Source organism: Petaurus breviceps, unplaced genomic scaffold (assembly GCF_028583685.1).
Source record: "Petaurus breviceps papuanus isolate PSGF00001 unplaced genomic scaffold, PetGlider_PUasm1.0 138, whole genome shotgun sequence".
Lineage (NCBI taxonomy): Eukaryota > Metazoa > Chordata > Mammalia > Diprotodontia > Petauridae > Petaurus > Petaurus breviceps.
Window position 1 is genome coordinate 27,042,650 of NW_027185694.1, and position 25,137 is coordinate 27,067,786.

Genomic DNA, 25,137 nt, shown 5'->3' on the forward strand with positions numbered 1-25,137 from the left:
GGGCTGGTCACTGCCCATCTCTGGACTTCAGCCTTCTCATCTGCTACTTGGGGGAGGAGGGATGGACAAGATAACCTTTTAGGTCAGGTCCCTTACACCTCTTAATCTGCATATGTGTAAGAAGGGAGGTCACTTGCCCCAGATCACACAATGAGCTGGTATCAGAGCTTGAATTAGACTACAAATTCTTGATCCCTGGGCTCCCAGCTCCTAGTTCAATGTTCTTTTTATGATATTAAAAGGCCCACTTTTTTCCAGCCGTTGAGATTTCAGGGGAGGGAAGGTATGGAAGGGAAGGGGGGATCCATGGAGATACTCCTAGTCCCTTAGAAACAAAGAGAAACCCAAATTAAGAAACAGGACGGAGATGAGATACCACAAGCCAGGTTAGTGCCAAGAGACACTACAAGCCAGGTTAGTCTGGGTCTGGCCCTTGGGCAGGACATGGAAATAATGGCCTGGGAGGTCCAGGTATTGTCTGCCTCCATGCTCTGATTGGCTGGTAGAAACTGGAGAAAGCTATCAGCAGGAAGATACTGACTCCCTACATCAGCAGAGTTGGACCCCCTGACCTATGGATCCTAAACTGGCTTTTAACAAGAGTATTGATTCTTCTGCCTCCAGCTTAACTAGTGTTTCAAGGCCTCCTGGGAGATCTTCTTCCACTTGGAAGGCAATTGAGGAAAAATTCAACTCTCATTTCATCCTTATAGCTGAAGCCAACTGCACTCCACGTCTGCCCCTTCCCGGAGGCAGGGCTTCCTTCCCTCTTCAGCTCAGGAAGACTCAGAGTCTTTACACACCCAGGAGAAACGATTCAAGCTACTACACAGGACAAGATGTGTTAGCAACACCACCCCCTCTGCCTCCCCTCCGTCCCCAGACTCTGTGAGTGTACGTGAAACTCAGATGCCCTCCAGCAGAGGCAGCAAAACTCTCTGAGCCATCACTCCCCATGCACGTCTTTGGTGATCTCAGGAAGTGAGTTTTCTAAGACAAAGGGAGACCCCCCCCCCAAACTGAGAACTTTGGGAAATGTCATAAAGAGGCAGCATCATGCATCACCATCCTCCCAAGCACCTAGACTAAAAGCCTAAAAGGTTTGTGACCTCCTCCTCATGCCCCCTCTCCAAGGATAGAAGGTTTACAAAGTTCTGCCCTTTTTATCTTTATGTCACTTCTGCTGTCCATCCTCTCCTCTCCATCCTGATGGGTCCCACTCTAGTCAGGGTCTCATCTTCTCATACCTGTAAGAAGCTCCTAACTGATCTCTCTGCTTGCAGTGTTCTGCCCCCTCCCCTCACCAAGTCAGCCTTAACACACTGCCAGATTAGTATTCCCGTAACACGGATCTAAACCATGGCACTGCCCTGCTCAAAAACACTCAGGGGCTCCCCTTTACCTGGATCTATTGTTTGTCACTCTATATTCCAAAGCTTCCCAACCTCTTTTAAATGCAGGTTGGGACAGGATCCTCTCCAGGCCTTAGCCTTCACATGATTAGAGAACACTTGGGGTCAGATTTATGAAATCTCTCTGAAGAAGTCTATTTCCACGTGCTTCCCAGCTTGACTTCCAGTCCTGAGAGTTCTGGATAAACAGAGCTGGTTTGGAAGAGATCCCAGCTCAAGAACAGGACATAAATAATGAAATCCTCATAATCACTCAGAATAGCCTGGTGAATTGCTGCAGTTTGGGGAGAAGAAAGAAGCCTGACCTCTATCCTGAATTCACCCCACTTCTGGCCACCTCTGGACTGTCTCATCCTGTGCCCCAAAGGATAAAGAGGTCTTGGGATCAAGGCCATCCATGTGCCATTGAACTTAAAAAAAAACAACTCCTGCTGCCAATGAATACAAACACCATTAGTGTCCCTCCACAGAGCAAGAGTCCTCTGGGATGGCCAGATGAACTTCACTCCTTTCCCCCAACCAACTGAGCACCTTCAGTTGAGTTGCTGTTCCGTCCCCCCCCCCCCCCGTCCCCGACCCTGGATCGTAGGGCTATAGGATGCAGAGCTAGAAGAAACATTTTAGCTCATCTGGTCCAATGCCTGATTTTACAAAGGAAGAAATTAAAGAAGAGAATGAAATGACTTACCAAAAGGCCTTTGCCATCTCAGTCATCATTGTCTTTGTAGAAGATCACTGTCTTTGAAGAACATTGGATTAAATTTCTTTGGGATCAGCATTGGAACACCACAAGCCATCAGTGCTAGAATGATTCCTCTTACTGGGAGAATGCTGAATGCAATAAAAAAAAACTGGGTTCGCATCTCAACTCTGCTATGCTTGTCTATATGGCTTTGGACATGTCACTTAACCTTTCTAGGTCTCAGCTTCCTTATCAGTAAAATGAGTGGAGTTGAACTAGATAGACTTCCAAGGTCCATACTAGTTCTGAGTCTATGATCCTAATCCACCTAGTCAATGGCTAGGGGCTCACATGTTCTCTTAGAACTTAGAAAGCACAGCTCACCCATACCTTTTCCAAGAGGCTGCGTTTGGCAAATACCTGGAGACCTTATGGTTGATGTTTTGAAGCCTGTGTTCTCAGACCACAAGTGAGTTATGAGGAACTTTGAAATACTTGGCTGCTTGTTCTAGCTCTGGGACTAACTCACTAAGTGACTTTGAGCAAGTCACTTCTCTGCTCTGAGTCTGAATTTTCCCCTATAGAAAATAAAATTAAACCCCTAAGATTTTCAATAGTGGTCCATATTGTCAAAAATCCATGTGGGAAGGCAGCATGGATTTAAATACATAATTAATTACACCCAGTTTCAATCATTATTAGCAATTAATCTAATAATAACTCATGACATCCAGTATCATCCTGCTTATCTTTGTGTGATAGGTAATTAACTAAAAAGTTTTTGCTGAAAATTTTGGATGGGATAAGCAGGTTAAACTTGAGCTCCATGTATTTATTCATTCATTTATTCAACAAGTATTTATTAAGTACTTACTAGCGATAGGTGAGAGACAGTGAAAAAACCACTAACTGGTGTAGCAAGAATCAGATTAGATACTTACTATGTGACCCTGGGGCAAGTACCTTCAACTTCCTAGAACTTGGTTTCCTCATCTGCAAGGTGTGGGGGTTGGACTAGGTGGCTGTCTCTGATTGCATTGGAACTAAGAGCAGAAGGATGGGGACAGCATGCAGAAGTGGGGAGGAAGAAGAGTATTGCAAATGGAAGGCAAAGGCATAGGGGCAGGAAGGATCCTAGTGACCAAAACAGATGCGTTGAGGAGTATTGGGAACTAAGCTGGGAAGATGGTTAGACTATGGCTGACCTTGAATGCCAAGTAGAGGAGTTTTAATTTTACCTTGTGGGAAGCAAGAATCCGCTTGAGCAAAGGTGGGGTGAGGGATGTCAAGGGTAGAATGCCTTGGCCAGAGATGGGAATCAGGAAGATTCATCTGGAAGTATGCCTAGGATGGACTCGAGGAAGGGATTCCCCTTTGGAAACCCTTGCAATAATCCAGGGAAGAGGCAGGGCCTGAGACTACTTGAGAGTGTGAGAGTCTTCAGTACATGTTGGGTAGGAGAGGGTATCTTTGACACATTCTTTGGCAAAATTACAGAGGATATCAGTGGATTGAAAGGCAGTTTGGCATAGTAGATTATGGGTAGTCCAGAAAGTCCTAGGTTCTAGTCCCTTCTCTGACACATCCTAGCTGTGTAAGCATGAGCAAGTCACTTACCTCCCGGTGTTGTAAGCAATTCTCAGAGACTACAAGGTGCAAAGAAGGAGAAAGGAAAGAATAAGAATTTATTAAATGCCTGCTATGTGCCTAATACTATGCTAAGTGCTTTACAAATATGTTATCCCCCTGCACCATAAAGGGAGTTTCCTCATCTGGGAATTTCTTGTAACAAATAAATCACAAGTCCATTCCCTGTCCTTATCGGTGTCTTAATCCCTGCTCCCCACCCCTTTGCCCCTCTCCTCCGTAAGTATCATACTGCAGAGACAGAGACAGACAGAGACAGAGACAGACAGAGAGACAGAGACACAGAGAGAGACGGACAGACAGAGAGACAGAGACACAGAGAAAGAGAAACAGAGACAGAGAGAGAGAGAGACAGACAGAGAGACAGAGACAGAGAGAAAGAGAGAGACAGAGAGACAGAGACAGAGAGAGAGCACCTGATCTCCCTGTTCTCACCCTGAAGTTTCAGTGACTGAGGGTAGTTTAGGAGGGTTCTATTTGGGGAGTGATTGACATTTGAAAGGGGATTAAAACCATCTGCTAAAGGAATGATGCTTTAGTGTAGAAGGTCCTGCCTTAGTCATGATTTGGGGCAAGTATTGGCAGGAGAGAGAATGGCAGGCCTCCTAGGGACCCTAGGTGGGGACTACCAGAAGCAGTGGATGAAGAAACTGTCCGACTTGCTTGGATTTGTATCCTGAGTTTAGCATAGTACTTGGCACACAAGGAGCGCTTAAGTGCCTTTTCATTCAGTCATTCACTTGTGGAAGGAAGGAAGGAAGGAAGGAAGGAAGGAAGGAAGGAAGGAAGGAAGGGAGGAAAGGAAGAAGGAAGGAAGGAAGGAAGGAAGGAAGGAAGGAAGGAAGGAAGGAAGGAAGGAAGGAAGGAAGGAATTTTAAACACCTACTGTGTGCCAGCCACTGTGCTAAGCACTTTATAAATATTATGTCATTTGGTTCAAAGTGAAGACACTCCCACTTGACCCTTGGTTCCTCTCAGGGCAACCATGAGACCCACTGTTTTTTTGTACTCCCCAGCCTGAAGAGCTGACCAACGCCTTGGAAATAAGCAACATCGTCTTCACCAGCATGTTTGCCCTGGAGATGCTGCTGAAGCTGTTGGCCTTTGGGCTTCTGGGCTACATCAGGAATCCTTACAATATCTTTGATGGCATCATCGTTGTTATCAGGTGACTGGTGGACTATGGGTATGGTTTGGGGAAGAAGAGGTAGGGGGTGAGGTACAAAGGTGGGAAGGATCCCAGGAGCCAGCAAGGAGGCTGAGTCCAATGTGGCCTCTTTGGACACCAAGAAGACCAGCTCTAAGTGCTTAGAGTGACTTTCAGGGAAGAATAAATCTCTGATATCCCCCATTTCTCAGAATAAAACTTTGCTCTGGCCATTAGACCTTCAACTACCTTTGAAACAAGTAGGCAGGTGAAAAACATTGACTCTTAAGACTTTTACTAAAACAGAATCAGTAGAGAATAACAAATATTGTTTCCTTTCAAGGATTCACCCAAGGGTAAGGAAGCATAGGGCTCCAGAAATCTGTGATAAATTTTAAGCATTTTCCAAACCAGTTAAAATAGCAATCCAGAAAGCTTGGCTATGGGCTCACAGGACTTTGAGCTGGAAGGAACCTCATCCTATCCCCAATTTTTGCAGTTAGGGAAATAGAAAAAAGTAATTTACATAGAGTAAGTAGTGATAGTCTTGAACTTGTAATTAAGAGATCTGGGTTCAAACTCTGGCTCTCACACTTACTAATTGTGTGGCATTGGGCAAATCACTTAATTTCTCTCTAACTCAGTATCCTTCACTGAAGAATTAGGCAGTTGTACTAAAGAACCCCCAAGTGTCCCTTCTAACCTTAACATTCTGTGATTCTGTGAAACTGGAATTTTTTTTTAAGTAAGTGCTGTGCTGGCTAAGCCTGAGTATTCCCCAGGGGGCTCAGGGTAATCTTTGCAGGGCAAGAAAGATATTCATTCTTTACTTAAACAAAGTATTCCTAGTTAATCAAAATCTCTCCACACCAGAGAGATAGGCTTTTATGTTGTTGGCCATCAAGGGGATGAACAATCCAATTCAGTTCAACAAAAACTTATTAAACACCTTCTGTGTGAAGTAACATATGGGCTGTGCATACCTGCCTTAGGTTCTGTGAATACAAAACTAAAAAGTGGTCCATTCTCTACCCTCAAGGAATTTACAGTATGATGATATGGATGGCAGTGCAGGGCAGCAACAAGAATAATGAATTCAAGGTCAGGAAATCTGAGTTCTAGTCCCATATCTGCCACTAATTTCCCCTAAGATCTTGGGAAAGTCACTCCCTTGACACTCATGAAATGCACAGAAAAATACCATTCCTATACTGTGAAGATGCCCCAGGGTGGAAAGCTAGAGAATAAGGAGAGGCTGGAATAATCCAGTTGGGCTTCTTGGAGGAGGGAGACTCAAACCATAACATGAAGGTAGATAGATAGATAGATAGATAGATAGATAGATAGATAGATAGATAGATAGATAGATAGACAGACAGACAGACAGATAAGGGGGGACCTAATTTTCTGACATGCTCCTCCCTGTACCTTGTGCCAAAAGTGTCTGGGAAATTATCGGGCAGTCAGACGGGGGGCTGTCAGTACTCCGGACCTTCAGGCTCCTTCGGGTGCTGAAGCTGGTAAGATTCATGCCAGCCCTTCGACGACAGCTGGTGGTGTTGATGAAGACCATGGACAACGTGGCCACCTTCTGTATGCTGCTGATGCTGTTCATCTTTATATTTAGGTAACCTCTCCCCACAACTTTGACCCCTCCACACAACTCCCCCCAGCTCAGCAGGAGCCAACTGGGGGAGTTTCGCTGTCCATGGTTCTGAGTAGACACAGGGAAAGCAGAAGGAAGAGCAAGTCCACACGGGAGCTCCTTCTTGGGAGGTTGAGGGAGAAGAGACTCAAATACAAAATAGTGAGAAAACCAGGCAGCTTCTATTGAAATCTTATTGTGTGTCAAGCCCTGGACTAAATGTTAAAAGGTCAGAAAAGCCAAGGATTGGGAGGGATGGCCCATTTTTCAGGGGTTCTTGATGGTCTAGTGTCCCTGGCTGGTGAGCATTTCCCCTCCCCCCACTGATATTCAAAGGTTTTCCCTCTCTCCCACACTGACCCATGACTCTGGCCTCTCTCAACTCCATTCACCCACAGTATCCTGGGCATGCACCTCTTTGGGTGTAAATTCAGCTTGAAAACTGACACTGGAGACACCGTCCCGGACAGGAAGAACTTTGACTCCTTGCTGTGGGCCATTGTCACTGTGTTCCAGGTAAAGTCCAGGACCTTAGCAGGGGTAGGGCTGTCATAGCCAGCCCCACATGCAGCCTTCACATTGCCTTCCTTTATCTCTCAAGGGCATTCCTTCCCAGACCATCACAGCTGCAGCCCAGAGCAAAATCCCCATTTATACTGGGCTGCTGTGGTTGTCCCACTCAGAAAGGTACCCCTAGTTTTAAGGATTATAACTGCTAAAGAGCTAGGAATAATGGGTAATTAGCAATATTGTATTTCAGTGGGGCATTGATGATCAGGGATAACCAACTCAAATAAGGAGATGCCTGTGGGAGAAAAAATACTGTCTGTGCCTATGCCCCTCACCCTATTTCTCTCAATCTTTCTCTTTGTCTTCCTATCTCTCCCTCCTCTATCTTCTTCCTCTCTTTCTCAGCTCCCCTTACTACTCCTTCTTTATTCTCTCTACACCCTTGTTTCTCTCTTTTTCCCTACTTTTTCCATTCATTCACTCTTTGAACTAATCAAACATAAGTTGAATGAAAATATATTCAAACTTGTTATAATTACTCATTAAAGTTTTACATTCCTATATATCTTTTAAAAATGTGGGTGAGATGAACTTTTCTAGCAACATAGAAGAATATAAAATAAAAATGTGAGCGAGAATACCTTCTATTGATTGTGGGAATACAGAAGCGGGGAGACTAGTTCAATGGCTCTCAATTTAAAAAAATGTTCTACTACCTCAGGTTTACATTAGCATAAAATTTTCAGCAGTCACACACCAAGATTTTTACATAAGGAACCAGAACCTCTAAATACATTGACTGATCATGGGAGGAGGTACCCAAGCTATAATACCAAATAACAACAATAAGACCAGCTACAGAAAATTAAGGCTTACATAGGATTGTTACTGTGATGGTGTTTTCACACAACAAATCTATGGGTTAGATAATACAATTATTATCCCCATTTTACATGTGAAGAAACTGAGTCTCAGAGGGAGCAAGTGACATGCCTACAACTAGATAGCTCTTGCATGTGGGATCAAAGATTCAAACCTAAGTCTCCTGACTCTAAATCTAGGGTAGTTTCCACTATGCTATGGAATAGCACCATTGCTTTTTATGCCTCATGTGGGACTGGGCTGGAGACAGAAGCTGCTAAGGATGGGAGGTTTAAGAATTAATGAATGAGTGAAACAGTATTGACTCTGTGCGGGTCACCATGTTAATGAAGAATGATATATCTTCTCCCTTTCCTTTTCTTCTTGTCCTGGTTAGGATGATTTGCCATATTGTGTCTGATTTTGGGTTCCGTATTTCAAGAAGGACTTTGACAAACTAGAGATGGGTAATGAAGACAGTGAGAGGAAGGAGAACCATGTGATATAAAATGTAGGTGAAGGAACTAGTAATATTTATCTGGGAGAAGAAAAGACTTGAATAAAACATGTTTAGTCCTTAAAAATCTAAAGAGCTGTCATGGAGGGAAAGGAACAGATGTGTTATGCTTGATCCCAAAGACTAGAATTATGACCAGTGTGGAGTGAGAAGAGATCAGAGTGAGGCAAATTTTGGCTCAGAATAAGGAGGAACTTTCTAATAATGACAACCTTATAATGATAGAACAAATGATCTCATGAAATAGTAAGTTCCCTATCTGGAAGCAATCAAGCAGAATCTGAATGATCATCATGGATGCTGCAGAATTACAGAATCAAAATCAGAGTTGAGAGGAATATCAAAGATCATCTAATCCAAATGATACCTGGTCAAGAATTTCCTTTAGTCTAAAGCATCCCTGGGTTGTCCAGCTTTTGAACACAGGAAAGGAGATTTCTGTTTTTCCTGTATGAACAGGATGATGACCTCTAAGGTGCCTTCCATCTTCAGGCCCCTATGCTTGTGTGCACCTCCTGGGGCACCTTTCTACAAGGCAAGCTGGACTCTCAGTGGAATTGGGACCACCAATCAACAACCAAGGACCATACTTTAGTCACATTTCTAGGTGCTAGGGAGGTGACTTATGTTTCCCCACCCTAGCCAACACCATCCACCACTGCAAGGGCATGACATGAATGCGAAATTAGTGATGTAGTTTAGTAGAAAGAAATTGGAGACAATGATGGGTTCTGGTCTTGTCTCTTCCTTAAGCTCATCATGTGGGATTGAGTTTCCTCAAATTCCAAAATGGGAATTTTCACCCATGCACAGCCTGCCTTTCAGGAATGTTATAAGAGAATATATGAAAACTTTTTGTAATTGGAAAGCATGCCCCTCTCCCACAAAAAGTTCCCTCCTTATCTCCACCTTTGCAGCTCTTTCTTTATGGTTCACCAGGTAATAGATCCTCTCCAAAGTTTCCCATGACACACTACCCCTAGAAATCAGTATTCTCCAAACCTCAGCTCTTCCAAGGATACTTTACCTATCAGTTATTACTAAGGGGATTTGTTCTGTGAAGTTTGGATTCAGTCAAAGGGCTGCACTTGAGGACTTAGAGGGTCACATATGGCCTCAAGGCCACAGGTTCCCCACCCCTGGCTAGATTTTTTTTTCTTCAACCCATTCATTCACAATGATATGTTATACTTATTTGTGAACGTTTCATGTCCTCCTATAAAATACAAGTTTCTTGGGGGCAGGAACTGTCATTTTAAAAATCTTTGTATTTCCTGTGCTTAGCTCTATAATAGGTACTTAGTGAGTATGGTCAAATTTGAATTATAAACTATAAAAGGCTTTACTGTGAATAGCTTTGCAAACTAAAGTTCTGTTCAGATATAAGGAATATTGTTAATTAACTCATTAACAAGATAATCCTACCTTCAACTCTGTGTTAGGTACCATGGGGGAGAAAAAATATGTCATCTCTGACACTATCAGTAGACAAAGAATCATAGACTATCAGAGCTGAAAGGGGCCTTCTTCCCTTCTTATTATAGATGGGAAAACTGAAACCCAGAGAATTCAAATGGCTTGACCAGAGTAACATAGGAAGTTGAGGACAGATCTCCTTGACTCTTGGTCTTCTTTCCATCACAGAGGAGGCCAGTGGAATATAAAATGAGGAACAGACAGACAGATGGAAACAGATAGCTATAGAGAAGGAAAGAAAGACACAAAGAGAAGATGAGTCACACAAAAGATGAGAAAAAGAGAAAAATGGAAAGGAAGAGGTAGGGAGAAGAAGGATTTAGAGTTGTAAAAATAAAAGGTCCCAGTATGGGGCCATATAAGGTGTAAAGAAATTATATATTTATGCACTTTTATCTATATAATCTATGAACTCCATAATGTTACCATTATCCTTTTCAATTCTAGCTAATTATTTGGATTCAATATGTCCAAAATGGAACTCGTTCTCTTGGCTCTTAAATAAACCTCTTCTCCTAACTTCCCTCTTCCTGTTGATGGCACCACTATTCTTCTAGTCATCCAGGTTTTCATCCCCAGTCATCCTTGACTCTTTCTTCTCCTTCACCCTCCATTTCCACTCAGTTGCCCAGTCTTATCTCTTCAGCCTCCATGTCTTTTGGTCCCCTTCTCTCCATTCCCATAGTTTCTCACTTGGCTCACTTCCTCATTGCCTTTCTCCAGCACTATTACAACAGCCCAGTTCATCTCTGCTACTTTACTATCTCTTTTCCACACAGGGGCCAAAATAATTTCCCTTGGGCCCAGATCTGACCACACCACTCCATGCTCAAAAAACCTTCAGTAACTCCTTTTCCCCTCATGCATAAAATACCAACTCTTCTGACTGGCGATTAAAGCCTTCCATGACCTCTCTACATTTCCAGGCCATCATTTCCCTTCATGCAATCTTCATTTCAACCAAATTAAACTACCAGCCATTCCATCCCCCATCTCCATAACTTCACACACGTTCTCTCCCCCCTTGCCTGGTATGTACTATTTTCTCACCTTCCCCTCTCCAGATTCTTACCTTATTTTAAGGATGTTTAAGACTCACTTTAGGTGCTGCTTATGGGGAGCTTTCCCTAATCTTCCCCTCCTCCAAAATTTTGAGATTCTTTCCCCCCCCTCAAATAATATGTGTATTTATCTTTCTAGGAGAATATAAGCTCCTTGAGGGCAAGGGTTATTTCATTTTTCTCTTTACAGCCCCAACATTTAAAGCAATGCTTTAGACATAGTAGGGACATTTACATTTTTGTTAAATCAGTTGGTTAACCATTGTTATCAACTCATTAACTTGTCTTTAACTCTACTAACTCTACTTTAAATAGGAAATCCACAGCGGCCCATGGTAAGGGTTTGGGTGGGGATGGGGGATATTCTTTGGTTTGGAGGGTGAGACAGTAGCTAAGGCAATGTCACCCCATACTTCAGAAGATTTCTGTGGGGCCTCAGTAAACTCTTGGTGGGTTCAAAGTCAATTAATTAGGATGCCACCCATGCAAAAAGTGATCCATTGGTTCTATGGGGGAAGAGAAATGGGAAAAGAGGAAGGCAATGTGGGAAATCACTCTCTGTCTCCTCACAGATTCTCACCCAAGAAGATTGGAATGTGGTGCTTTATAATGGCATGGCCTCCACCTCCTCTTGGGCTGCTCTCTACTTTGTGGCCCTGATGACCTTCGGCAACTACGTGCTGTTCAACCTATTGGTAGCCATCCTGGTGGAGGGCTTCCAGGCAGAGGTGAGGGGCAAGGAATGGGGAGAGACAGACAAGTCCCATCCTAGAGCCTCATACCTACGTATATCTCTAAATAGATATCTATACAAGGCCGTGGATCTGCATGTGGGAGCCACTCTAACCAATAGACTTGCCTCTGACTGGAGCCAGAGTTTGGGTTCAGTCTGGGGCTATGGCAAGGATTTACAACACCTCCTCAGTAAGCTTCCCCAGTCAATCTCTCCCCATAGCCAAGTTGACTGACCTTGTCTGTTCACCAAGAATGTAAACTCCTCGAGGGCAGGGACCAAATCTGATCTTCTCTCAACCCAATTATCCACAGGTGCTTAGAAGACACTCGCTAGATTCAAAGTCCTTTTATCTGTGCAAGCATTCCCATCCTCCTGCTATTTGACATCCCAAACAAAGCATAAAGCTAACTCCTCCTTCTTTTCTTGGTTGGCAGGGGGATGCAAATAGATCGGACACAGATGAGGACAAGACATCTGCCAACTTTGAGGAAGATTTTGAAAAACTGAGAGACCTACGTGCCACAGGTATGTTTCTTTAGGAGCTGATGAAATGTGGAAAGAGGCATGGGAAGTTACAGGTGAGAGACTCTGAAAAAATGAAAAATGTCCTGTCTCCATCATGGTGCCCATCATAGTTCTGGGCAAAGTTAGCTTCTGATAAAAAGGACTGATGGCAGTGAAAACAGTCAGTTGAATTAGAAAAGCTGCAAAAGGGTTTTTAAATATAGAACATGGTCTATCAGAGCTGGGAGAGGCTTTAGAACACAGAACGTGGAATTTCAAATCTAGAAGACACATTAGACATCATATGGCTCAATCACCTTATTTTACAGAAAGAGAAACTGAGGATCAGGGAAGGGACTTACCCAGGGCCACACTACAAATTTGTAACAGATCTAAGACTCAAACCCAAAACGTTCTAGGGAAGTAGTTTCTCATTGGTCTTGTAGGGCTAGCCGAAAATCTGGGAGACTCTGAATCTGAATATTTTCTGAAATCAGACACTGACATGGTTTGTGACCTTGGCCGCTGACTTGACCTGTCTAAGCCTCTTTTTAAGAGAGGACTCTCCACTGGTATCAGTGGGTGGGAATTCTTTCTAACTGATAGCCAGAAACCTCTTTTATAACTAATGTCAAATTGAGATCATTGAAATACCAAGCAGAGAGAAATCTTGCCATTATAGGATTATGGGATCATAGATGTAGAGTTGGAAAGGACCTCAGAGGTCATCAGATCCAACCCCATCATTTTACAAATGAGAGAACTGAGGTCCAGAGACGTTAAGGGATCTACCTAAAGTCACACAGCTAGAAGCTGAGGCATGATCTGAACCCAGATCCTCCTGACTCGGAATCCAACATTCTATCCACTACACCTTACTGCCTAAATCTTCTGTCATCTATGAAACAAAAGTGAAATCCTGTTCAGGCTAGGCCTTAAGGTAATCATTTCAGAGCTAGCAGTGAGTAGCTGCTAGGACTTCCTGACTTCTGTCCAGGGCTTTTACTAGGGGAGGCAGATCAGTCTGGTGGTGGTGGTCCTTCATTCTAGAAGAGGACCAGTGACATCAAAAGGGTGATGTCTTGACTTGTAAGTAACTTGGATTTAAGGGAGTCAGGGCTGTGCAAGGTCATCAAGCTTCACTCTCTTCTCCAGAGTCATTAGGAGTCCAGTGGCAAGATCCAAGTCAGGACAACTGTCAGTGGCCCTGATGCAGTGGGACACCTTGGCCTTTTTAAACCAAGGTCTTTCCCAGGTCTCAGTTTGTCTGAAGCAACACCCATTCAGTCATTCAGTGATTAAAGGACAGATAAGAACTGAGGCCAAAAAATGGCCTAGTCTACCTCCTCAGAAGACTCGATCTGGGGGAGGAAAACCCTCAGAGTTTTTGGCCAGAACGGAAACAATTGCTATTTACCCTGACTCTGAGCTATCATAATCTGAACAATGAGTAAGTGAGGCTTGGGCTGGGATCTATTATTGGCCAATCAGTGAGAGCCAGAGTGATTTGGTTTTAAGGCATAAGCAAGTAGTTCCATTTAAATTCCAGTGGGCTTCATCAAAGCCTAGCTTTCCAGAGCTATATTTCCAGAAATTGTAAATTAAAACAACATGAGACAAAAGGCTTAATTGCCCCAGTTTGGGGAGAAGGGGGGAATGATAGAATAAATAAGTAGGGAAGTAGAAAAAATATCTAGCCCCCAAACCCCAAGATGTCTTGCGAAGTATAAGTGATCAAAATTTATATTCCTTTAAACAGAGCACCCACATGTGAGGAAATCTATGTGAGTGATCGAAATTTATATTCTTTTGGACAGAGCACCCAGTGGTGGGCTTTCCTCATCTCCAAGATTGCTTCCAATGAGATCTCATTACAGTGGTGCTGATCAAGTCATCTACACCATTCACATTGACCTCTCCCCTCTAATCCAAATCTCACCAAATATCCATCCCTGCTAGGCTGCCTTGGAAGAATGACCTGCTACACCCTCTTCCTGGCTTTATCTAAACTGAGGGCATCTAACATGTTATCCATGGGTCAAATGCAAATCTGCCTTTCTCAGAGCACAGCCCACCTGAATTTTTTGTTTGTTTGTTTGTTTTTATAGAGGGGTAGATAAATAGAGAATTTATTGAAAACTTAAGATGTACCAAGAACTGTACTAAACCCTGGGGTACAAATACAAACAAAAACAATAGTCACTTACAAGCACCTCGTATTCTAATAGGGGAAGAGACCACACCTAGGGGGAAGGTAGAAAACAGGGAGAATAGAAAATGAGGCACCTGTCTGAGGGTATGATGTGTAGAAGGCTAGGAAGTGGTCCATTTTGGACGAGATAAGACTATTTTGCATCGATCAGAGTCTTATGTCCCAGGGGTGTTGCTCAAGGTTCTGGAGGTGAGGAGATGGGGGTGATGACCAGAGATCCAGTAAATTAGCACACAGCTAGTATAAGGGCCAAAGCCAAAACTTCAGTCCAGGAGATCTTTGGGGTCCAAGAACAAGGCTATTTCTTCTACAATGTTAATGAAAAGTGAATATGACTAATTGAGAGCTACAGTCACATAATGCCACGCTAGAGGCATTCTCAAAGATGGAAAAATCTGAGCTCAAATCTGCTTCTGACCCATACTGCCTGTGAGATGCTGGGCTACCCCAGTGTTTGCTCTTAGCTAGGAGTTGCAAAGAAGGTGCTGACCAATGTTGGTAGGAGCTTCCTTACCATCCAATGGACTAATAAAATTACAGGCCCAATCTCCTATTCCCTGTGATTAATTATAGCAAAGCAAGGAGATAAAATGGATGGAGAACTGGTCTTGGATTCAGGAAGACCTGAACTTCAGCCCTGCCACTGAGACCTACTGGCTATTTGACCCTAGACAAGTCACTTAGCCACTATGTGTTCTAAGAAATTCTCTGAGGCTTTAATTTGCAGAGAAAGTTCTTGCTGTCTTGATAGAGGGAGTTCTCTCCTCTTGGAGCTCCATATATCAAAGAAATCTCCAAAGGGTAGTGCCTGTTCCTATTTTTAATTATATAATTAAATTTACATGGCACTATTCATAGGTAGATTGTGTGACCCGCTATTGCATCTGGTCCAAACCCAGATCCATGGTTATTATTCAAAGGCAAATAGAGGCCCTGCTGACACACTTTCAGGTACCATCAGCTTAACCCAAGGCTCTACTCCCATCCTGAGGATCAGAATGATTCCTTCCCCTTCCCCCAATTAGAAAAATTGTTCACCTAGAGGTCCTTCTAGTTTGCAATACCCCTCCTGCAGTCAAATATAGGCCTGCCCACCTGCAGTTTTGCCAATCGATGAAGAAAGGGCATTTCTTCATCCTAAGCCTCACCTGGAAGCCTCCCCCAAATTGAAGTGTGCCCAAGGAGACACCAAACAGAATTATGAGGCTTCCAGAGTGCCTGGCATTTCCAGAATATTTCCATGTACAGACATGTACACTCTACGCTGGATTTTCCCCTTGTGTGGAATCAGCAGGAGGGAGGAAGAGCAGCATGTGCCCCAAGACACGTCCAGCACTGCCACATTCCCTGGCATTGACTGATCAAGCTGTCATGAATACCTAGGCAGGCACAATGGGACAGCCTGACCCCGACCTTAGTACCTTAGTACACCCATTATTATACACATTCCTCTTCACTCGTTCTGCGATCCAAGCCAACTGAGCTTCATCCTGTTCCAACAACATTCCAGGCCCTTTCTCCATGCCTAGCATGTACTCTGGCCTCTCCATCACCTCTCAAGAGTCCCTAGTTCCTTTAAAAACTCAGCTCAAGTGATACTGTCTACTTGTAGCCATTTCTTATCTCCCCACTTGCTGGTGCCTTCTTCTCATCACTTTGTCTTTTTAAATATGCCTATCTATGTACATGGGGAGCTGGGTGGCACAGTGGATAGAGCACCAGGCCTGGAGTCAGGAAGACCTAAGTTAAAATCTGTCCTCAGACACTTTCTAGCTATGTGACCCTGGGCAAGTCACTTAATCCTGTTTGCCTCGGTTTCTGCATCTGTAAAATGAACTGGAAAAGAAAATGGCAAACCATTCCAGTATCTCTGCCAAAAAAATCCCAAAAAGGGGGGGGGGGGGTCACAAAGAGTCACACATGACTGAAATGACTAAATCTAAGTATATGTGGCCACCCCTGGTAGAATGCTGGCCAGCATCAGAGTCAGTACTCAAAACTGGTCATGTGCACATAACCCTAAGACCACTACTCTTTATACTACACTGCACTGTCATGACAATTGAGCCAGCCTGTTACTCAGAGAAAACAGGGGGTGGGCATAGTTCTCTTCCTCTGTTTTCATTAACTGCCTCATCACTCTTTCTGGGGCCCTATTCATACATAAACCCTGAAGTGCTTATAACCCTGTTCTCACCATCCTTCTCATCTACAGAAATGAAGATGTATTCCCTGGCAATGACACCCAACGGGCATCTGGAGGGCCGTGGCAGCCTGCCTCCACCTCTCATCATGCGGACTGCAGCTACACCCATGCTGACACCCAAGAGTTCCCCCAATGTGGACTCTGTCCCCAACCTGCTAGACTCACGCAGAGGCAGCAGTGTCTCTGTGGACCCCCAGCACTATGACCAGAAGTCAATGGTAGGTGACTCTCTTCTCTTCTGCCTATATGTCCATTGCTCTCTACTATCCTGCCCACAGGTCCAATGCCAATGTTGGGCTTCTGATAAAGCCTTTATGCAGAACTGCTTCACTTGAAAAGTACTTGATTTATCCACTGTCCATTTGCTGTGAGAAATCACAGATCCTAGAACATCTTGTCCCAGTCTTCACCACCACTACAAAGAGGGCGTCAGGCTGCTTTAACTACCATCAGTGGGTCTGAGATAAGGATAAACAAAGCTGCTGCCACATCAGCCTGAACTGTAGGAGGAGAAGAGAGACCATGCAGAGGCAGCCCAGCCCAGGTGTGCCAATAGTCACTGGAGAACTAAAGAGGGAATATTGTATGGGATTGCACACACCATCTGAATGGAACACTGGGAGAAAGTTGAAAACATGGACTGGGGGAGAGGGAGTGCTCCAAATGAGCAGTGATCAAACTTCTTGGTCTCAGAACTGCTTTACACTGTTAACAATTATTGAGTATCCTCCAAAGAGCTTTATGTGAGTTTTATCTATTAATGGTTACCATTTTCGATATTAAAACATCTTAGTATTATTATGGAAATAGTTTAACTTCATAGGTTACCTTGAAAGGGTCTCAGTGACCCCCAGGTACCCCCAGACCATGATTTGACAACCAGTGCTCTAAATGAAGAAGATCATTTCTGGCAAACTTGATTAAACTCCTAACCTTAGCCTTGTCCCTAATATTGTCCTAACCTTGCCCCACACCTTACTCCTTTCAATGGGACCATAATCCTAAACTTGCCTTTAGACTGAACCCTAAGTCAGCCTAACCTTAACTCTAAACCAGTTCATAGCCGAAGACCTCAGTACCCCCTACCTATAACCCTATTTTTAGCTTGCACTCTGAAGACAAGGTGTGCTCATGGAAGGTAAAGTTCTGACCCCCAGACAGCTTACTTAGTTGCAAGTTGCTAATTAGTGATAAGCTCATCAGTGAGGGATAGAATTCTCTCCTCCCTCCTAGGACCTAGACATTCCCTGTTCTCACATGTGACATATGCAGATGGACAATTACTGGGTGCTGCCTGCTAGACACCTATCTGTGCCTTGAGACAAGGATAGATGGCCCCTGGATAGGAAGGGGAAGTTGGGTCCACAGCTAGTGTCTGAGGCCACATTTGAATTTTGGAGTCTTCCTAACTCTGGGCCCAGTACTCTGTCCATTCTTTGGTGTTTCTCTTTTCCCCAGTGTAGTTTTTTTCTTCTTTTTTTGGAAGTAATCAGGGTTAAGTGACTTGCCCAGGGTCACACAGTTAGGAATCTGAGGCCAGGTTTGAACTCAGGTCCTCCTGACTCTAGGCCAGTGCTCTACCCACTGTATCACCCAGCTCCTCCTCCCCACCCAGTATAGTTTTAAAAGCATCTTTCATTGTCATTAACTTCCCTTGCCAACCTCAGCTCATTCTGAGTTTCAGTAGTATCCTTATCACTTATCACTGTCCTTACAAAACTAGGTCACTTTACATTCATTTTGTTATCTCCCATTACTCTGCACATCTTTTTTTCTTCTAATTTGTGTTGGTAGAGGAGATCCCTTTGTATACATGTCACTCTCTCTAGATAACGCCTTGTGTTCTTCCTCAAAGGAATTGCTCTTTGTGTCTTCAGAATTTCATTTTTAAGTCACCCATATCTGCTGGACTTAGCTTCGACCATGGCATAATATCCTTTGAAAAGGCTCCTTCTTCTCTGCCCAAACCTAGGAGGCAAGTCAGATTAGGTCCAAATTTCTCCTCCTTTTCTGTCACAAAGCCTAAGACGGCATGGTTATTTTCCTCAAATATTCCCATCATCTCCATTGTAGCAACCAATTCTTCCTTGTTGGTGAAAATCAGATCCAGAATGAAAGTTTTGTCATTGGTTCCTGCATCTATAGAAGGATGAAATGATCATTAAAGCAAATCAGGACACTGTTAGCTGCTGTGATTGGACATAGAGAGAGTTACAGTGGGTTTCTAAATAACTGGAGTCCCCATCCACACTGCAACAGGCTGCCATGCCAGGCACTCACAATGCCACATCCCCCCTGCCTTTACCTATCCTGTTCCTTCTGAATGAAGTAAATCCTTTCAGAGCTATATTCTAGCCCCATCAGGTCTCAGTGATGAGACCAATTTGCCTCCTTGCACCAGGCCTCCAGATCACCTTGCTTGTTACCCTACTCTCTGTATAGACAGAGATGATAGCCTTGGTTTTATTGTTGCTGACTCCTATTTTGAATTTTGTCTCTGGTGAATCTCCTGGCTTGTCTTTGCCATTGCAACTGCTCCCCACAGTATTTAGGTTAGAGGATCTACAGTATGTAAGTAATCTTCTCCATCCTCTCTTTTTCGATTTAAAGCCTTCTGATTAGATTTGCAAATCTCCAAGCAAAGCCATTCTTTTTTTTAGTTTTTTTATTTGTTCCAATTACTTTCAAAGACAATTTTTAACATTTTAAAATAAAATCTTGAGATCCAAATTTCTCCCTCCCTCCCTAAGACAATATGATATAGGTTGTATACGTGCAATCATGTGAAGCCTATTTCCATAGTAGTTGTGGTGTTAAAGAAGAAACAGTTAAGCAAAGCCATTCTTATAAACCCTCATTAGGTGAACTTGATCCCTGTCAATGAGCCTGTCATTCTTAAACATATTAAACCATGTTCCTGGAGTACAAATCCCATTCTTTTTTGCTTTTAAATCCCATTCTTCAAAACCATTCTTTTAACCAGCTGTTCACATCCCAAATGTTTGATCCCAAAATGCCTTTTTCTTCTGGAGTCTATCTCCATTTAGAAAACACTAGCTGTGCCTTTCCTCTGAGATTATCTTGCATTTGCATTGTATCTATCTTGCATATACAATGGTGGGCGTGTTGTCTCTCCCTTTAGAACGTGAGATCCTTGAAGGTAGGGACTGTTTTTGCCCTTTTTTGCCAGGGACTACCAGCAATGTACCTGGCACATAGTAGGCATTTAATTAATGTTTGGTAACTTGGCTTTCTTTGAACCTCCAGTGCTTGACACATAGTAAATGCTTTCGACTGACTTTCTCCAGGCATCTGTCCAGGATCATCCTTTCTCCTAGACATTTCCCTGACAGTGTTAATGGTTGTCGCTCCAAGTAGTGGATGACTTCTTTTCTCTCCTCTCCCCCTCTCTAAGCTCTTCTGCTTCTTGCTTAAGACTTCGTAATCTTCAACAATATTTTCTGGATTTATTCTCTAAGTTTGCACCTATGTGAGTCATAGGATTTAGGTCGCAGTCATCAGGTATGATGAGTCTCAGGAAACTCAAGATACACGCTGTAGGGAGAAATCTCTTTTTATTATTATTGTCAAGCTGACAAGTATCCACCTCATCATCCCTCATCAAAGAGTCACCAACCGCTTCTACTCATCTCTTCCTCCTGTGACCCTCACTGGATGATTGCTCATCCTGTGGATACATGTCATTCCTTCAATAACAAGAAATTCCTTCCTCTTTAAAGGGTACAATTCCCTCCTCTTCAAGAAGAGATTCATGCATTGCTGAGCAACATGAATCCAATGTTCTTTCTTCTCTTTCTTCACTGTATCATATTCTATCATTGTGACTCCAGACACGTATCAGGATTCCCCTCAGCCTCTTAAGATCTTTTTTGTTTTCACACAAAAGCTCTTCTTCTAATTTGTTTTCTTTCTTTGTTTTGTTTTTAAAGAATACTCCATTCTCCTTGATAGCCTGGAGAATAGAGAGATGTGCCTCAAATCTCTTTATCTTTTTTTAACCCTCTTTTCTTTTTATTAATTTATTTATTTACTTTTAGTTACAACATTCAGTTCCACGACCCCTTGGGAGTTCCAAATTCCCACCCCCCATCTTTTCTCTCTTCCCCCCCACCTCCATGGTGGCATGCAATCTGATGTAGGTCCTACAAATACCCTTACATTAAACATTAGTCAGGTGGTAAAGAAGAATTATAACCAATGAAGTGAATAACAAGAAAGACGGAATGAAATAAAACAAAAAAAGAGAGAGCAAGTAGTTTGCTTCAATCTGCATTCAGACTCTTAGTTCTAACCTTCTTTTCTATGAAGAACAGCCTACACTTTGAGCAAAGATCATGGCAGAAATAAAAGCATCACATATTCTTTGCAGACCACTGCAAGATTCACCCTGCTCTCCATACTTGCTGAAAGGGAGATCCTAAGTCCTTTGTGGTTCTTGCTAACTCTTCCCATGGAAGACTGCTGAGACAAACAGGATAGAGTGCATGGCGTGGTGGGTCCAAGGAACTGGGTTCCAATCCCAGCTCTGACACTAACCATGTGACCATGAGTCATTTCTTTAATCTCTCTGGACCTCAGTGTCCTCACATTGAAAATCAGGGAGCTTTGGGCAGCCAGGTGGCTCAGCGAGTAAGAGCACGGGCTCCAGTGTTGGTATGACCTGGGGATCAAATCTGGGCTCAGATACTTAGCACCACACCCAGAAATAACTGGCCATGTAACCTTGAGCAAGTTACTTAACCCTGATTGCTTTAAAAAAAAAAAAAAGAAAGAAAGAAAATGAGGGAGCTTAGGGCGGCTAGGTGGCGCAGTGAATAGAGCACCGTCCCTAGAGTCAGGAGGACTTTAGTTCAACTCCAGCCTCAGACACTTGACACAATTACTAGCCATGTGACTTTGGGCAAGTCACTTAACCCCAATTGCCTTCCAAAAAAGAAAAAAGAAAATGAGGGAGCTGGACAAGATGGCTTCTAGGATACCTTCCACCTCCAACTCTAAGATCATATAAAACTATGAGATGCCAGGGAGGGTCTTCAGCCCACAGATATCACTTTCTTTTCTCTCTTTTTTAGTTCCTTGCCATTGTTAGCACCTTATTAACCATATTCACCTTCCTGTCCCTTCTCTTACTACTACTGCTGCCAAAAATAGTATATACAAAGTGCTTTAACCTAATATTTTGTTTTATCTTTATAGCAACCGAGGGGGGGGGCACTGTTATTATCCCCATTTTACAGCTGAGGAAGCCAAGGCAGACAAAGGTTAGGTGACTTACCCAAGGTCACGTGGTTAGTAAGTATCTGAGGTCAGATTTTAATTCAGGTCTTCCAGACTTTGGATCTAGCACTTTATCAGCCATATCCACCTAGTGGCCTCTTACCAACTTATTGTATCTTACTGTGAGTCCTCACCCTCTTTATTATATCTCCTTCTGATTCTTATAGCTAGAGCCCTCCTATCCACCTTCTATTCTTCCTCCCCCCGCCCCCCACTCCTCTCTTCTCCCTTGTCCTTGCACTAGAATCTATATCCTCCTCCTTTCCTTCATATCCTTGTCATTCAGCTCTAGTCTTTTTCTTCCATTAGGTAAAACCTTCTCTTTTTTTTTTCTTTTTGGAGGGGGAAGGCAGGGCAATTAGGGTTCAGTGACTTGCCCAAGGTCACACAGCTAGTAAGTGTTAAGTGTCTGAGGCCAGATTTGAACTCAGGTCCTTCTGACTAGTCACCCCAATCTTCTCCTTTTTCTCCTCCTTAAATTTCTCAAATCCTCTCAGGAACAATAATCTTGTTCTATTTTCACTTTTTCTACACGGTCTCCCCTAAACTACTCTTTAGCGTCCTCGTTTGACGTGAGATCCTAGGTCATGCCTGACCTCAGAGGGCCACATGTTCTTACTTTCTTATAGTCAAGGTAGCATAGCCTGAGAGATCTGCCCTAGGTTCTAAACCCAGCTCGTCATTAATTCATTACGTGACCTTGAGCTTTCCCCTCCTGAGATGAGTAGAAATGTTCCCTGTTCTGCTTCTCTTGAAAGACCTGGATTCAAACTCTGTTGTGAAAATTTAATGCGAGAGTGGATATGAAAACATTTTGTGAATTATAAATAATGTCATCAACTCTTAAGGAAGCAACAAGTTATAGTATAATTAAAAGAGTAATGAATTCATTAGAAGAGTTCTTGAGCTAGATTCCAGTTCTACTTTTTACTATTTATGCTTTGGACAAGTCACCTTCCCTCCATGGGCCTCTGTTTCCCTATCTATAATATAAAGAAATTAGACTAGATCTTAATCTGGGGCCCATGGAACTTGTTTTTAAAAGAGAGACAGAGAGAACTGTTTTAATATAATTCTTTTCATTATAATTCTGTGTACTTTATTTCATGAATTTAATAACATAATTCACCAAACTGCCACAGGAGTTCAGAACAGTAAAAGAGTGAAGAAGTCCTGCATTAAATGATCTCTTGGCTTCCTTCTATGCCTAAATCCTATGATCTTATATTCCTAAACCTTTTGAAGACAGCAAGGTGTTTTGTAAACTGTTATAAACTGAGACTTATAATCTCTAAATCTCTTTGTAAACTACAAAGGACTTCATATGTCATTGATTTCTTATTATTGTTTTCCCTCATGTCATGTCCTTCCCTGACTGTCTCTCAGTCCAGCCTACGCAGCTCTCCCTGTGCCAACTGGGGTCCCAATAGTACATGGGGCAGCAGGCGCTCCAGCTGGAACAGCCTGGGCCGGGCGCCCAGCTTAAAGAAGAAGAGCCAGTGTGGGGAGCGCGAGTCCCTACTCTCCGGGGAGGGCAAAGGCAGCACAGATGATGAGTCGGATGATGCCAAGCCGGGCTCAGCAGGCCGGGCGTCCCAACTGCGCCGAGCTGAGTCCCTGGACTACCGAAGTACGTTGGACCTCCGAGAGGGGCTCCAGCGACTGTCCCCACGCCCAGCTGCTCTGCTGCCCCTGGAGTACCAGGACTGCAATGGACAGATGGTGCACATGCCCAGCGAGTTCTTCCTACGCATCGACAGCCACAAGGAGGACCCTTCAGACTACGATGACGACATGGATGATGTGAGTTGGGTCACGCATCGAGTCACGTGGATGTGGGGGATGCGAGTGTCTCCTTCACTCCTGAAGTCTCTGGATCTCTCGGAGAAGTGAAGGGGTGATGCCAATGGAAAGAATAGTAGTAACTCACATTTCCACACCACTTTACAATTTGCAAAGCACTTTTCTCAAAACCATCCATTGAGACATTTGTGCAACTACTATTATTGTTCCATTTTATGTATTAAAAAACTGAGTCTCAGAGAGTTTAGGCGACTTGCCTAAAGTCCCACAGCTAGTAAATCTCAGAGTCAGAAGTGGAGCCTCTCTGCCCAAGTTTAATGCCTTTTCCATTGTCCCACGCTAGCTTTGATAATCATAACAGTCTGTTTCTGGAACACTTTCCCCTCCCTTGTCACATTTGGAACCCCAGGATGTTAAAAGTCAAATCAATCAAACATGTGTTAAGTACCTACTTACTTACTATCAGACAGTCTGCAAGGCACAGGGAGCACAAATACCAAGACAGAAGCAATTCCCTCTCTCAAAGACTTAGACTCTAGTGGGAGACAGAAAGTACAGGTGTAAGTCCATGGCAAGGTCCCCATGAGTGCCAATAAGAAATCCCCCGAATCGGTCTCATTGTTCAGATTGTCGTTGTTCCATCGTGTCCAACTCTTTGTGACTCCATTTGGGGTTTTCTCTGCAAAGATCCTGGAGTGGTTTGCCATTTCTATCTCCAGCTAATTTTACAGATGAGGAAACTGAGCCAAAAAAGTGACTTTCTCAGGGTCACACAGATAGTGTCTCCGGCTGGATTTGAACTCACAAAAAATGAGTCTTTCCGATTCCAAGCCCAGTGCTATATCCATTGTGCCCCCTAGCTGCTCCCATTATTCAGATTAGCACTGAATATTTCCAATGCACTGGAACTCATTATCATTTTCCTTAATTATAACTTTGAATAATGTGAATTCGAATGTGTACAACCACTTCAGGGGACTCATTAGTCATACTATTTGGTATGTAACTATATTGCAAATTAATATAAAGAGAAGAAGTACAAATAGATAAAAGATAGTTCATTAGAAAGTCATTTGAAAGGGAAGGTTCTCCAGTTGAGGGGACCAAGAAAAGTTTCACATACAAGATGGTTCTTAGTCAGGTCATGAAGGAAGAAAGGGTTTCTGTGAGGAGGAAGCAAGGAGGGACTGTATTCCAGGTTTGGTGAGTGGGGGAGCTGGAGGGACGGCTTGTGTAAAGATGCAGAGTCCAAAAATGAAACACTGTGTTGGAGGTAGAGAGAAAGCCATACGAGATTGGGAGTAATGAGGCTAAAAAAATTACATTTGCAAGATTGTGAGAAGCTTTTAAAAGCCAAGAGGATTTTACATCTTATCCTAGAAAAAATAGAGAGACACTTGAGTTTATTGAGTAAGGCATG

The 25,137-nt window shown here is 43.3% G+C and overlaps 2 protein-coding genes across 2 annotated transcripts in view; both read left to right on the forward strand.

The window, feature by feature from the left end:
- Positions 1 to 25,137, forward strand: part of CACNA1H (calcium voltage-gated channel subunit alpha1 H) — a 158,646-nt gene that overhangs the window by 68,180 nt on the left and 65,329 nt on the right. The window contains exons 9-15 of the mRNA XM_069108763.1: positions 4,758 to 4,909; positions 6,330 to 6,515; positions 6,932 to 7,049; positions 11,531 to 11,686; positions 12,129 to 12,219; positions 16,626 to 16,834; positions 23,301 to 23,717. Of these exons, the coding sequence (XP_068964864.1) occupies positions 4,758 to 4,909; positions 6,330 to 6,515; positions 6,932 to 7,049; positions 11,531 to 11,686; positions 12,129 to 12,219; positions 16,626 to 16,834; positions 23,301 to 23,717 (1,329 nt within the window). The remainder of the gene's footprint in view (positions 1 to 4,757; positions 4,910 to 6,329; positions 6,516 to 6,931; positions 7,050 to 11,530; positions 11,687 to 12,128; positions 12,220 to 16,625; positions 16,835 to 23,300; positions 23,718 to 25,137) is intronic.
- UBE2I (ubiquitin conjugating enzyme E2 I) overlaps positions 23,349 to 25,137 on the forward strand; it is a 471,577-nt gene continuing 469,788 nt past the window's right edge. Inside the window, exon 1 of the mRNA XM_069108744.1 lies at positions 23,349 to 23,353. The gene's annotated coding sequence lies outside the window, so the exon portion shown is untranslated. The remainder of the gene's footprint in view (positions 23,354 to 25,137) is intronic.